This window comes from Triticum dicoccoides, chromosome 7B (assembly GCF_002162155.2).
Source record: "Triticum dicoccoides isolate Atlit2015 ecotype Zavitan chromosome 7B, WEW_v2.0, whole genome shotgun sequence".
Taxonomy (NCBI): Eukaryota; Viridiplantae; Streptophyta; class Magnoliopsida; order Poales; family Poaceae; genus Triticum; species Triticum dicoccoides.
In genome coordinates, this window is record NC_041393.1 from 305,379,654 (window position 1) to 305,393,325 (window position 13,672).

At 48.7% G+C, this 13,672-nt stretch overlaps 1 protein-coding gene across 2 annotated transcripts; it reads left to right on the top strand.

The window, feature by feature from the left end:
• Positions 1–3,953: 3,953 nt before the first annotated feature.
• Positions 3,954–13,405, top strand: LOC119341543 (translation initiation factor IF-2-like). Of its 2 annotated transcripts, none has more exons than XR_005165151.1 (2): positions 3,954–4,390; positions 5,629–5,685. XR_005165151.1 is itself a non-coding variant. In XM_037613421.1 (2 exons), exons 1-2 carry the CDS (start codon positions 3,966–3,968, stop codon positions 13,288–13,290), a joined length of 447 nt encoding a protein of 148 aa, XP_037469318.1. In that variant the 5' UTR covers positions 3,954–3,965; the 3' UTR covers positions 13,291–13,405. The 2 variants fall into 2 exon arrangements, 1 of the variants encoding a protein (XP_037469318.1); XM_037613421.1 differs by lacking the exon at positions 5,629–5,685 and adding an exon at positions 13,269–13,405.
• The last annotated feature ends 267 nt before the right edge of the window (positions 13,406–13,672 follow it).

Genomic DNA, 13,672 nt, shown 5'->3' on the forward strand with positions numbered 1-13,672 from the left:
AGCTTGCATCTTGGCGTCGGAGTTGTTTTTCGTGGCATCGAACTCGTTGTTGTTGTTGTAGACCGAAGGTGAAATGCCGTGTCTATCCATCACATGACTCGAGTAGAGGTGAGTAGAAAATGAGATAAATAATACCAAGTTACCTTTTCCCAAAGTCGAGGATGTATCCCGTTTCACTCAATGTGAATGAAAGAATAGTGGAATTGGTACCGGACTTGTTCACTCACCCTATCAAGTGAAGCTTATGGAGTAGCTCGGTGAGGATAGTGGCACAAAAATTTAATGCAAAATGTTAGCAAGAGTCAATAATTGAAAGAGATTCACAAATTCGCAAGTGAAACAAGTAGACCAATAGCAATATGTGGGAAACACACGCACGTATAGATAAATGGGGCCATGCAACCAAGGAATGAGCATAAAATGTGGAGTCCACGAAAAACGCTCGTGTTGCACAACTCAAGAGAGACGCTAGCACAATTGCTCAATAGGCGGATACGACACTTGTGCACAACCTATAAGATGCAAAATGTTGCAACTTATATCCCAAGTATGCTATGTATGTATGGTTCCCGATGTTTCTTTCAAGATGATCCAAGATGATCGGATATGACAATCATATATGCAATGTGATATGATGCTATGGCACTTGCTTACAAGCTTCTTTGCTCTTTCTCTTTTGCTTAAAAGCTTATTCTTTTTTTTATATGGCCACAATGCGAAATGCACAAACCAAGATAGCAATTATGTATATGCGGGAACAATCTTGTGACACAAGGGATGATATGATGATACCAAGATGATATGGTATGTATGCAATGGAAGGTGTAGGTCACTAATGTGCACAAGTAACATTGCCGACAATACTCAATGGCTAGTCTTAATAGGCAAGTGACGCAAAATGGGCAAGGGGTTATCAATGCAATTGCAAGGGGAATATACAATGATGTCATCGAGGTTACCGTCCTTGGCGATGATGAGGGGCGGTGTTTCCGAAGTCGACCTGTTCCTAGTTAGCCGAAACACCCTAGGAAACGGAAAAACCGCAAACTCAAAATCTCCAAAGGCAAATATCAAATGGCGGTGGCGGAATGCAGTGGTGGTTTGCACTTGGCAATGCGGAAGTGGAGTGACGGGCTATACACATGTTGGAGTTGAAGTTGCCGTCCCTAAGTAGCCGAAACACCTTAGGAGACACAAGCTGCAACTCAAACAAGCTCAAACAATTAAGTTGGGTGGGCAAGGTTATTTGGAAGTGGTGGTGGTGGTCGATGAAGAAGCAACCGTCCCTAAGTAGCCGAAACACCTTAGGAGACTTGAATCACTACTCAAGCAACCACTAATGCTATGGGGAACAAAATGTGTTAGGTTGCGGAAGTCGGTGGAGGTAATGCAGATGATATGGAGGTGGACCTAGGCAAAGATGCCAAAGTTCCGAAAATTTGATGGAGTCAAATGATGTTGGTGATATTCTTGTGGGATGGGGGATGTCAATAGCTTCAAAACGAGCTAAAGAACATCAAAAACGGACTCCGGATGAATTAGTTATGACCAAAACAAAAATTCAGCCGTGTCAGTTTCAGGGTTAGCCGGGCATCCGGTAGGAGGTCCGGATGATCCGGGCTTGGCCCGGATGATCTGGGAGCACTTCCGGATGATCGGGGTTCGTCAACTTGGGTACAGGTATTCGGGTGCGGGGGTTATCCGGACGTCCGGGGGGCGTCCAGCTGATCAGGTGGATGTCTGGATGATCTGGGAGCACGTCCGGATGATCCAGGCAGGTCAACTCTGCTCAGGATTTTGTCTCGGGGGCGAATTTTTGGCCGGAAATGGATGATTTTGGGGCAAAAATTGCGGAGATTTCGTGGATGGAAGGTGGGGAAACTTGGGGAGATGCTAGATCCACTTGAAACCAAGCAAACCCACAGATCAAAATCAACAAAACATTATCAAAACCAACAAATCACAAAAACTTTTTAGGCTACTTTTGGTGGGGATTTTCAAATTTAGGACGAAATCGACCAAAATCAAGCTAGAAAACAAAGGGTAGGGGCTCCAAAAACGTGATCAACGTGGCTCATGATACCAAGATGATGTAGGGTAGAACCCTAGAGGCCGATCTTTCACGATTGGAGCGGATCCCTACGAGGAACACGAAGAACACGGGGAAGAACAGAGAGAAATCACAAGGGGAAACACTCAAGAACAAGTCCAATCACACATCCACTAGATAATCAAACACACAAGATCCACAAGGTACATGAACAACAAAGAGAAAGATACAAGGTAGAGTTCATCTCCAAGAGGAGGTCTTGATGGTATCCTAGACGGATCTTCCCATGAGGGGGTCTTGAATCCAAGGTGGATCTTCTCCAAAGAGGCCGCGGTCTCTCACGAGGAGTAGATCCGTATGGATGAGCAAAGCTCTATCTCAAATGAGCTAAACCTATGCTTTTCCCTAGAAAGGAGGTGGAGGAGGTCTACTTATAGCCCAAGGGGTGAAGGGGTAAGTGAGGGGGCGAATGGGTTCATGGGCCTCGGCCCAAGTCAAGCGCGCAGGCAAGGGCCGGATGATCCGGGTGAGGGTTCGGATGATCCGGGTGTCGGGCCGGATGATCCGCGAGAAGGTCCGAATGATCCGGCTTCATGGTGAAGCTTCAGGTGTCGTGGGCGTAGTTATCCGGATGATCCGGGGGGAGGTCCGGATGATCCGGCTGGGTCCGAATGATCCGGTCGAGTAGCCGCTCCGTCTTCTTCTCCTTTCTTCCGTCTTCTCTTCCACGCTTCCTTTGAGGGCGGTGTAGTCGGTCCTTGGCGCTTGCACTCCTCCTCGACATCCGTGAAGCTTCGACAATACCTATGCATGCACACGGGAGAAGTGTCAAGTAGTATACCATCCTCGAAGGGGTCAAGTGAACACGTGTAAAGGAGAAGATTCACCTTTATGTATGAGAAGTAGAGGTCGCACGTGTCACTTGCCAAATGAACTCTTGACATGGTGATGTCCGTAGGATGCTCCGCATCACCTGTACTCTCTGTACTTGGCCCACCTTGCCCTCTGTCTAGCATCGCCGGACTCGACTTGATTCATGGCCAAACGAAGGATGTTAACTAACATAGCGTCCTCCGCTGGGTCAGGAATCAGCGTTTTCCACTCCTCCGACGTCGCCTTCTTCACCATAGTGCCTAACTCTTTCTGCATGTCTGCCATGTTGCTGAAGTTCGAGCAGACTTCCATGGTGTTCTCGAACTTGGTGCGGTCACCGAACGAGCACTCTAGGAAGAAAGCCCTCAATCCAATGCCCCTAGGGAAGGGGTTGGAGCTGCTGCTGCTCGAGTTCATGGCGATGGATAGGAGGAACAGTGAGAGACAGAGATAGCCGAGTGAGATGGTGGGCAAATAGTGACCGTGAGGATTGTAACGCCCGGATAATTAAGCTACAGTAAACCCTCATTAATGGTGCCATGTCATCACATTACTATTGCTAATCCTCGGTTGATCCAAGTCACAATCCAAATTCAAATTTAAAATAAAAGTCCAAGATTCAAATTTCTCAAACACGCAAAATAAATGTTCAAAGTGTGGAAAATATTCCATAGCTAATTATAGTGGTGACCCCACATTTTTACAAAGTGATTAATTACACTAAACTAAATAATCATTGGCTAAAATAATAAGTTAAATGCTTTTAAAATTTATAAAATGCTAAACTATTTTATTTAACCCTCAAACCTGTTGTGGCAGTGGTATAAATAGAAATACTAATTTAGAAAAAACTTCTATGTTTTATAAAACTCTAATGAATTAAAAATCAAAACAAAACAACAAAAAGGGTAAAAGTAAATGAGAAAGAAAAGAGCCCCACTAATTTCCCTGGGCCTTGGCCACTGGACAGGCCCAGTAAACCCACCAAACCCCCACGGTCGCCCCTCCCTTCCTGTTCCCCTGGCGCGGTCGCAACAGGGGCATGGTTGCCCCCGACCGTCTCGCCGACGCCGACAGGGAGGGGATAAGGCCGCCTTCCCCTCGGTCCCCTCGTCTCCCCGCTCCACTTCCCCCTCTCCTCCTCGGTTCCTCCTCCCCCCCTCTCGCCAGATCCGCTCCATCCGCGGCGCCTCGACGCCGACGCCGTCCCGAGGGCTCGCCGTCGCCATGGACGCAGCCACCAGCCTCCCCTCTCCGTTCTGAGCTGTCCGACAGCTCCATCGCGGACGCCTTCCTCCTCCTCCTAGACGAGATCGGACCGGGACGGCCCCGCAGCACCGCCCCGACCCCTTCGACCACCTCGGAACGCCACCGCGCCGTCTGCCTCCTCTACTACGACGGCGGGCTTCCTCCACTTCGACCGCCTGCTGCTCCTAAACCTCCCGCCGAGCCTCCGTGTGCTCCTAGGTGAGCACCACGTCCAAACTCCCCTTCTCCTCTTCGATTTGACGCCGTAGGATGCTGCGACCAACTCGCCCGAAGCTCCGCGCGCCCGTTCCTCCCCTGTACGCGCTCGCCGGGATCCCCTACTATGCCCGGGCCACAGCCCTGCTCGTCCGCCCGCGCCTCCAATTACGAGCACGCACGCTCCCCTGCAAGCCCGGCGCTACTCGCTGCTCCCCGCGCTGGTCGTGCCTTGCGCGTGCGCACGCGCCGGCGTGCGTGCCTGCTGCTACCAGCGCCTACTGCTTCTGGTTGCCCACTGCTGCTGCCGCTTGCTACTCGTCTACTGCTACTGATGCTAACTGATGATAGCAACTGTAGCTACTAGCTAGCTTTTTAGTTTTTACATTGAGTAACCCCCTAAACAGCCCCTAAACTTTGGTTAAACAACTGTTAACAAGGCTAAAAATAATATTAGTAGAAAGTACACTTGACAATGCTTAAATGTGTCCACTGGACCAAATCCATTTGATGCATAGAATAAATCCTATGAAAATCACAAAATGCTATCTTTTGTTAGCAGAAAACAGAACTGTGTGTGCGTCTGTATTCTGTGTGTGTGGTGGCCGGCCGACTCTCCGTTAGCTAATTAGTACTCCTACTTGTTAGTCTAATCAGTGGTTAGGTATAGTGCAAATGACAGGTGGATCCCCCCTCTAAATATCCACTTAAAAAGAAAATGCAAGATATGTGTGAATGACACCTAGGCCCCATCTACAATTTTGAACAGTTAAACTGTTGACTGTTGACTGCATTGTTGACTGAGTCAACTGGGACCCCTTGGACGCACTGTCAGCCTCGAGTGGCCCTGCTGTGTACACTCTGCCGGGTGCACATAGCAATTTCACCTTTTATCCCGAATTATTTTAGAATATTGTTTAAATATTTGGAATATCATATAAATTAATTCGTAACGCGGACGAAAAAGTTTTCTACATGAAAGTTGCTCAGAACGACGAGACGAATCTAAATAAGCGAGCTGTTCGTCTGCCACGTGCCCCTAACTACCTGAACATGCAACTTTTCTTCTTCGTTTCATCTGTCCGAAAATGCCTAACTCCGGGAAAACTTTCCCGGATGTTATTCCCCTTTGTCGGTATCGTGTAGCACCGCGTTAGAACACGTCTAGCTTTGCCTGTTGTCCTGTTATGCTCTTGCTTGCTCTGTATTTACTGTTTCTTCCCCCCTCTTCTTCCCGGTAGACCCCGAGGCCGCAGCTGATGCCCCTGTGATCGACTACGTCGACGACGACCCCTCCTTCTCGCCTGAGCAACCAGGCAAGCCCCCCCTTTGATCATCCTGATATCGTCCATTCTATACTCTCATGCTTGCATTAGATTTTGCTATTGTATTTGATTGCTCCTATTCTGATGCATAGCCTGCTTTTGTACCTGCTTATTGTTACCTACCTGCTTATCCTAAACTGCTTAGTATAGGTTGGCTAGTGTTCCATCAGTGACCCCTACTTCTCCTTGTTGCCCTTGCTTCATCATCCACGCCTCGATCGACATGATCGACGACCAGAGCCTGACACCTCACCTCACATTACGCCCCTTTAGTTGCTCGACTCTGCAGAGCTACTATCGAGTGTCGAGGGTGATCCCTCATAACGCACTCCTGATGATAATTCTGTAGTGTAGCTATTCGGTCGTGGTCATCGAGGGTGATTTCCTCTTTCACCATTCCCGATACGGCTCTGTCGTTCAACACCTCAAGTGTGAACCTCGAGGGTGGTCCCTCTTACGTTCACCTTGATGATTACATTGAGTGGAATCCTCCGGGGGTGATTCCTCGGGTTTTCCCCTTGATGTCTGGACACACAGTTATCTTGACTTTACTGGAGACCGTTGTGATAGCCGGGCGGGCCGGGAGAGCACCCGTGCGATGTAACAGTGGCGGCTGGCTGTTTAGCGGTATCACCCGGGAAGGGGTGATAGCTCCGGACTTGTCCCGACAGCCGTCACTCCTTTTAATAATGTACTAACATGTTTGGGTATTTGTCTTGAGTTGGCCTTTGGCCTTTACGCACTAACCACCACGCGAGAATAGTTATGGGCCTCGAAGTCGCAGTATCAGCCGAAGCTTTGTCAGACGTCCAGTTCAGCATTGTGGCACGGTCGGATCGTGCTGGCCATCCGAGGCGGTGCTGGTATCCACCCTGCACACAACGACCCGGAGTGTTGCGGGCGATGGGCCCAAGACCCCGGAGTGCTTAGGATGTAGACCGGCGGAGACCTCTCTGCTGAGCCTAGGTAGGGCCGCGACGTGTTGATCTTCCGAGGGCGGGCATTGACCCCAGAAAGGTGTGTCCGGCCAGAGTGATCGGGCGTGTTGGGTAATGTGGTGCACCCCTGCAGGGAAGACATATATTCGAATACCGTGTCCACGGTAATGGACGTTCAGACTTGTATCCTGATCTTATACAACTAGAAATGGATACTTGATATGTGATGGATATGTGGCTCCGGGATTGCTTTCTCGCAGGGAGTCGAGAAAGGATCTCTGAGCGTTAATGCTACAACATGCTTGTTAATTGTAAACTGCTATTCTTTACTCTTCTACATGCTGCAAGATGCTCGGAGCTGTGTGAAGATGCTAGTCTTCGATAGGCTAGGGCTTTCCCCCTCTGTTCTTGCATTCTGCAGTTCAGTCCATCGATACAACCCTTCCATTTGATGCAAATGCATACTTAGTATAGATCTGATGCTTGCGAGTACTTTGGATGAGTACCCACGGTTGCTTTGCTCCCCCTTTTCCCCCTTCCTTCTTCTTTCCGGTTGATGCAACCGGATGGTGGATCCTTGGAGCCAGATGCCACCGCCGATGGATACTACTACATGGAGGCCGCCGAAGACTAGGAGTAGTTAGGAGGTCCCAGGCAGGAGGCCTTGCCTCTTTGATCGTGTTGCTTTTGTGCTAGCCTTCTTAAGGCATCCCTGTTTAACTTATGTCTGTACTCAGATATTGTTGCTTCCGCTGACTCTTGTCTATCCAGCTTTTTGTATTCGAGCCCTCGAGGCCCCTGGCTTGTAATATAAAGCTTGCATTATTTTATTTGTGTCTAGAGTTGTGTTGTGATATCTTTCCCAGAGTCCCTGATCTTGATCGTACACGTTTACGTGTATGATTAGTGTACGATTGAATCGGAGCGTCACAAGTTGGTATCAGAGCCGACTGCCTGTAGGATCCCCCTTTCCAACTCCTTGGCCGAAGTTGAGTCTAGTCTTTAAAAGAACTGTTTTACTAACATGGCTGTGTGGCTTACGGGCCCAAGTCGTCATTGGGTGATATTAGGATCTTTTACTCCTCGACCTTTACTCTGGGACTCTAATCCCTCTTCTATTCGGGTTAAATGGTTTTGCTAACTCTACCCTAGGTTTTCGTGATCACATCCATCCAGAGATTTGTATCATACCTTTCTTGAATTGGGAGCCAAGTTCTGCTTCACAATATTCACTAACCGCAGGATCCTCTTATCGAGGGCACCTTGCGTCATGATTTGCAATTCTCTCGCTCTAGTGATTTTTCTCCGACGCTTATGTAGCCTTTGCTATGTCCCGTTGTTGTATCCCTCCATCGCGTGCCGCCTAGTATGTCCGCGATGTTTCTCTTGTCCGAACTCACTTGAACAATGTGTAACTAGCTCTATATATGTATCGGTATGTCCTCAATGACTATTGCCTTGTGCATACTGTGCCCTTGCTCACTGTTCAGTTTACCTCATGAATGACTCCATACACTAGCTCCATCCCTTTGCTAAACTACCCCCTGTTGCATTTAAGCAGGATGGTTAGACCCGCTGGTCGTGGTCGTGGTGGCAACGCCCCACCACCTTCTGAATACATGGCTGGTATGATCAAACAGTTTGAGCTGAACCGCCAGTTCATGAAAGGAGTGATAGCTCAGTTTCCTTGCCCCAACTTGAACCCGCAGCCAGCAACTGTGACACTGAACGACTTTGCACATCTCAACCCAAGCATCTACCGCAGCTCAACTCAGCCACTTGATGTTGACGACTGGCTACGTGACATCACTTTCGAGCTAGAGTCTGTTGATGTAGCCCCAACCAACTATGTCACCTTCACGACTTATTACCCGAAAGGTTCTGATGCTCAATGGTAGGACAGCCACAATTGTTCCTTACCTGTTTGAATCGTCATCACTTGACCGAAATTCCAAGCTGCATTCCATGGGCCAATGTCGAACCACCATGGTTAGTCACAACGTCCCAGTTGAATTTGAAGGGTTGGAATTTCATGTTTCCCCCATTGTTTTGAAGTCGTTCAATATCGACCTCATTCTGGAGATAGAGTGGTTGAAAACACATACCGCTTTTATCTTGTGCGCCACTAAGACTGTCCATCTACTACACCCATCAAATGAGATTGTAAGCTACCATGCTCATCTTGTTGGTAATGCCGAAGCACAGAGTAATTCCTTGAACGCGTAAACGCTTCTCCTCTTGTGAGAATTGAAAACGCTACAGTCGTTTGTGAATTCCAAGGTGTCTTTTCAGCAGAACTACCTAGTCCATGACCTTGAACTTGTTGCAGTTAAGTTTGCACTGAAGTTGTGGCAACATTTCCTTCTTGGTAATCATTGCGAGATCTTTACCAATCATCAAAGTCTGAAGTAATTGTTTACTCAGCTAGATCTGGATCTCCATCAGCAACGATGTATAGAAAACAATTTCAGACTATGACTACGGTATTTCTTATACCCTTGGCAAGGCTAGTGACATGGCCGATGCCTTGAGTCGCAAGTCTTATTGCAACAACCACATGGCCTATAAAGCTTAACCCCTACAAGATGATCTCGCTTACAGAGAGCATCCGATCCGCGTTCTCGTTCAAGCTGAACGTCGCAACCGTCAGAGGGCTATCAAATATCTGAAAGTTCAGTGGTCAAATCATTCTGAAGATGAAGCCACTAGGGAACACGAGGATCGTAATCCTAATGAATACCCCGCTTTGTTTCCTTGTATCGCCTAAAATCTCGGGACGAGATTTCTTGTAGTGGAGGAGATTTGTAACGCCCGGATAATTAAGCTACAGTAAACCCTTGTTAATGGTGCCATGTCATCACATTACCGTTGCTAATCCTCGGTTGATCCAAGTCACAATCCAAATTCAAATTTAAAATAAAAGTCCAAGATTCAAATTTCTCAAACACGCAAAATAAATGTTCAAAGTGTGGAAAATATTCCATAGCTAATTATAGTGGTGACCCAACATTTTTATAAAGTGATTAATTGCACTAAACTAAATAATCATTGGCTAAAATAATAAGTTAAATGCTTTTAAAATTTATAAAAATGCTAAACTATTTTATTTAAACCTCAAAACTGTTGTGGCAGTGGTATAAATAGAAATACTAATTTAGGAAAAATTCTATGTTTTATAAAACTCTAATGATTAAAAATCAAAACAAAACAACAAAAAGGGTAAAAGTAAATGAGAAAGAAAAGAGCCCCACTAATTCCCCTGGGCCTTGGCCACTGGACAGGCCCAGCAAACCCACCAAACCCCCACAGTCGCCCTCCCTTCCTGTTCCCCTGGCGCGGTCGCAACAGGGGCATGGTTGCCCCCGACCGTCTCGCCGACGCCGACGGGGAGGGGATAAGGCCGCCTTCCCCTCGTCTCCCCGCTCCACTTCCCCCTCTCCGCCTCGGTTCCTCCTCCCCCCTCTCGCCAGATCCGCTCCATCCGCGGCGCCTTGACGCCGACGCCACCTCGCCCCGACGCCGTCCCGAGGGCTCGCCGTCGCCATGGACGCAGCCACCAGCCTCCCCTCTCCGTTCTAAGCTGTCCGACAGCTCCATCGCGGACGCCTTCCTCCTCCTCGTAGACGAGATCGGACCGGGACGGCCCCGCAGCACCGCCCCGACCCCTTCGACCACCTTGGAACGCCACCGCGCCGTCTGCCTCCTCTACTACGACGGCAGGCTTCCTCCACTTTGACCGCCTGCTGCTCCTAAACCTCCCACCGAGCCGCCGTGTGCTCCTAGGTGAGCACCACGTCCAAACTCCCCTTCTCCTCTTCGATTTGACGCCGTAGGATGCTGCGACCGACTCGCCCGAACCTCCGCGCGCCCGTTCCTCCCCTGTACGCGCTCGCCGGGATCCCCTACTACGCCCGGGCCACAGCCCTGCTCGTCCGCCCGCGCCTCCAATTACGGGCACGCGCGCTTCCTTGCACGCCCGCCGCTACTCGCTGCTTCCCGCGCTGGTCGTGCCTTGCGCGTGCGCACGCGCCGGCGTGCGTGCCTGCTGCTACCAACGCCTACCGCTTCTGGTTGCCCACTGCTGCTGCCGCTTGCTACTCGTATACTGCTACTGATGCTAACTGATGATAGCAACTATAGCTACTAGCTAGCTTTTTAGTTTTTACACTGAGTAACCCCCTAAATAGCCCCTAAACTTTGGTTAAACAACTGTTAACAAGGCTAAAAATAATATTAGTAGAAAGTACACTTGATAATGCTTAAATGTGTCCACTGGACCAAATCCATTTGATGCATGGAATAAATCCTATGAAAAATCACAAAATGCTATCTTTTGTTAGCAGAAAACAGAATTGTGTGTGCGTGTGTGTATTCTGTGTGTGTGGTGGCCGGCCGACTCTCCGTTAGCTAATTAGTACTCCTACTTGTTAGTCTAATCAGTGGTTAGGTATAGTGCAAATGACAGGTGGACCCCCTATAAATATCCACTTAAAAAGAAAATGCAAGATATGTGTGAATGACACCTAGGCCCCATCTACAATTTTGACCAGTCAACAGTCAAACTGTTGACTGTTGACTGCACTGTTGACTGAGTCAACTGGGACCCCCTGGACCCTCTGCCAGCCTCTAGTGGCCCTGCTGTGTACACTCTGCCGGGTGCACATAGCAATTTCACCTTTTATCCCGAATTAATAATAATTTTAGAATATTGTTTAAATCTTTGGAAAATCATATAAATTAATCTGTAACGCGGATGAAAAAGTTTTCTACATGAAAGTTGCTCAGAACAACGAGACAAATCCAAATACGCGATCTGTTCGTTTGCCACGTGCCCCTAACTACCTGAACATGCAACTTTTCCCCGCCGTTTCATCTGTCCGAAAATGCCTAACTTCGGGAAAACTTTCCCGGATGTTATTCCCCTTTGCCGGTATCGTGTAGCACCGCGTTAGAACACGTCTAGCTCTGCCTGTTGTCCTGTTATGCTCTTGCTTGCTATGTATTTACTGTTTCTTCCCCCCTCTTCTTCCCGGTAGACCCCGAGGCCGCAGCTGATGCCCCTGTGATCGACTACGTCGACGACGACCCCTCCTTCTCGCCTGAGCAACTAGGCAAGCCCCCCCTTTGATCATCCCGATATCGCCCATTCTATACTCTCATGCTTGCATTAGATTTTGCTACTGTATTTGATTGCTCCTATTCTGATGCATAGCCTGCTTTTGTACCTGCTTATTGTTACCTACCTGCTCCTAAACTGCTTAGTATAGGTTGGCTAGTGATCCATCAGTGACCCTCACTTCTCCTTGTTGCCCCTGCTTCATCATCGATGCCTCGATCGACATGATCGACGACCAAAGCCCGACACCTCACCTCACATCACGCCCCTTTAGTTGCTTGACTCTGCAGAGCTACTATCGAGTGTCGAGGGTGATCCCTCATAACGCACTCCTGATGGTAATTCTGTAGTGTAGCTATTCGGTCGTGGTCATCGAGGGTGATTTCCTCTTTCACCATTCCCGATACGGCTGTCATTCAACACCTCAAGTGTGAACCTCGAGGGTGGTCCCTCTTACGTTCACCTTGATGATTACATTGAGTGGAATCCTCCGGGGGTGATTCCTCGGGTTTTCCCCTTGATGTCTGGACACACAGTTACCTTGACTTTACTGGAGACCGTTGTGATAGCCGGGCAGGCCCGAAGAGCACCCGTGCGATGTGACAGTGGCGGCTGGCTGTTTAGCGGTATCACCGGGGAAGGGGTGATAGCTCCGGACTTGTCCCGACAGCCGTTACTCCTTTTAATAATGCACTAACAGGTTTGGGTATTTGTTCTGAGTTTGCCTTTGGCCTTTACGCACTAACCACCACGCGAGAATAGTTATGGGCCTCGATGTCGCAGTATCAGCCGAAGCTTTGTCAGACGTCCAGTTTAGCATTGTGGCACGGTCGGATCGTGTTGGCCATCCGAGGCGGTGCTGGTATCCACCCTGCACACAACGACCCGGAGTGCTGCGGGCGATGGGCCCAAGACCCGGGAGTGCTTAGGATGTAGACCGGCGGGGACCTCTCTGCTGAGCCTAGGTAGGGCTGCGATGTGTTGATCTTTCGAGGGCGGGCATTGACCCCAGAAAGGTGTGTCCGGCCAGAGTGATCGAGCGTGTTGGGTAATGTGGTGCACCCTTGCAGGGAAGACATATATTCGAATACCGTGTCCACGGTAATGGACGTTCAGACTTGTATCCTGATCTTATACAACTAGAAATGGATACTTGATATGTGATGGATATGTGGCTCCGGGATTGCTTTCTCGCAGGGAGTCGAGGAAGGATCTCTGGGCGTTAATGCTACAACATGCTTGTTAATTATAAACTGCTATTCTTTACTCTTCTACATGCTGCAAGATGCTCGGAGCTGCGTGAAGATGCTAGTCTTTGATAGGCTAGGCTTTCCCCCTCTATTCTGGCATTCTGCAGTCCAGTCCACAGATACAACCCTTCCATTTGATACAAATGCATACTTAGTATAGATCTGATGCTTGCGAGTACTTTGGATGAGTACTCACGGTTGCTTTGCTCCCCCTTTTCCTCCTTCCTTCTTCTTTCCGGTTGATGCAACCAGATGGTGGATCCTTAGAGCCTGATGCCACCGCCGACGTATACTACTACATGGAGGCCGCCGAACACCAGGAGTAGTTAGGAGGTCCCAGGCAGGAGGCCTTGCCTCTTTGATCGTGTTGCTTTTGTGCTAGCCTTCTTAAGGCATCCCTGTTTAACTTATGTCTGTACTCAGATATTGTTGCTTCCGCTGACTCTTGTCTATCCAGCTTTTTGTATTCGAGCCCTCGAGGCCCTGGCTTGTAATATAAAGCTTGTATTATTTTATTTGTGTCTAGAGTTGTGTTGTGATATCTTCCCATGAGTCCCTGATCTTGATCGTACACGTTTGCGTGTATGATTAGTGTACGATTGAATCGGGGGCGTCACAAGGATGGATAAATACGTTGTACTCTTCATAATGCATGC

Excerpts from the sequence above, each read along its gene's own strand:
- LOC119341543 (XM_037613421.1), top strand. The coding sequence starts at position 3,966 with ATGGTTGCCCCCGACCGTCTCGCCGACGCCGACAGGGAGGGGATAAGG. Across the intron at positions 4,391-13,268 it reads GAGCCTCCGTGTGCTCCTAG|ATGGTGGATCCTTAGAGCCT; the intron begins GTGAGCACCACG and ends TGATGCAACCAG.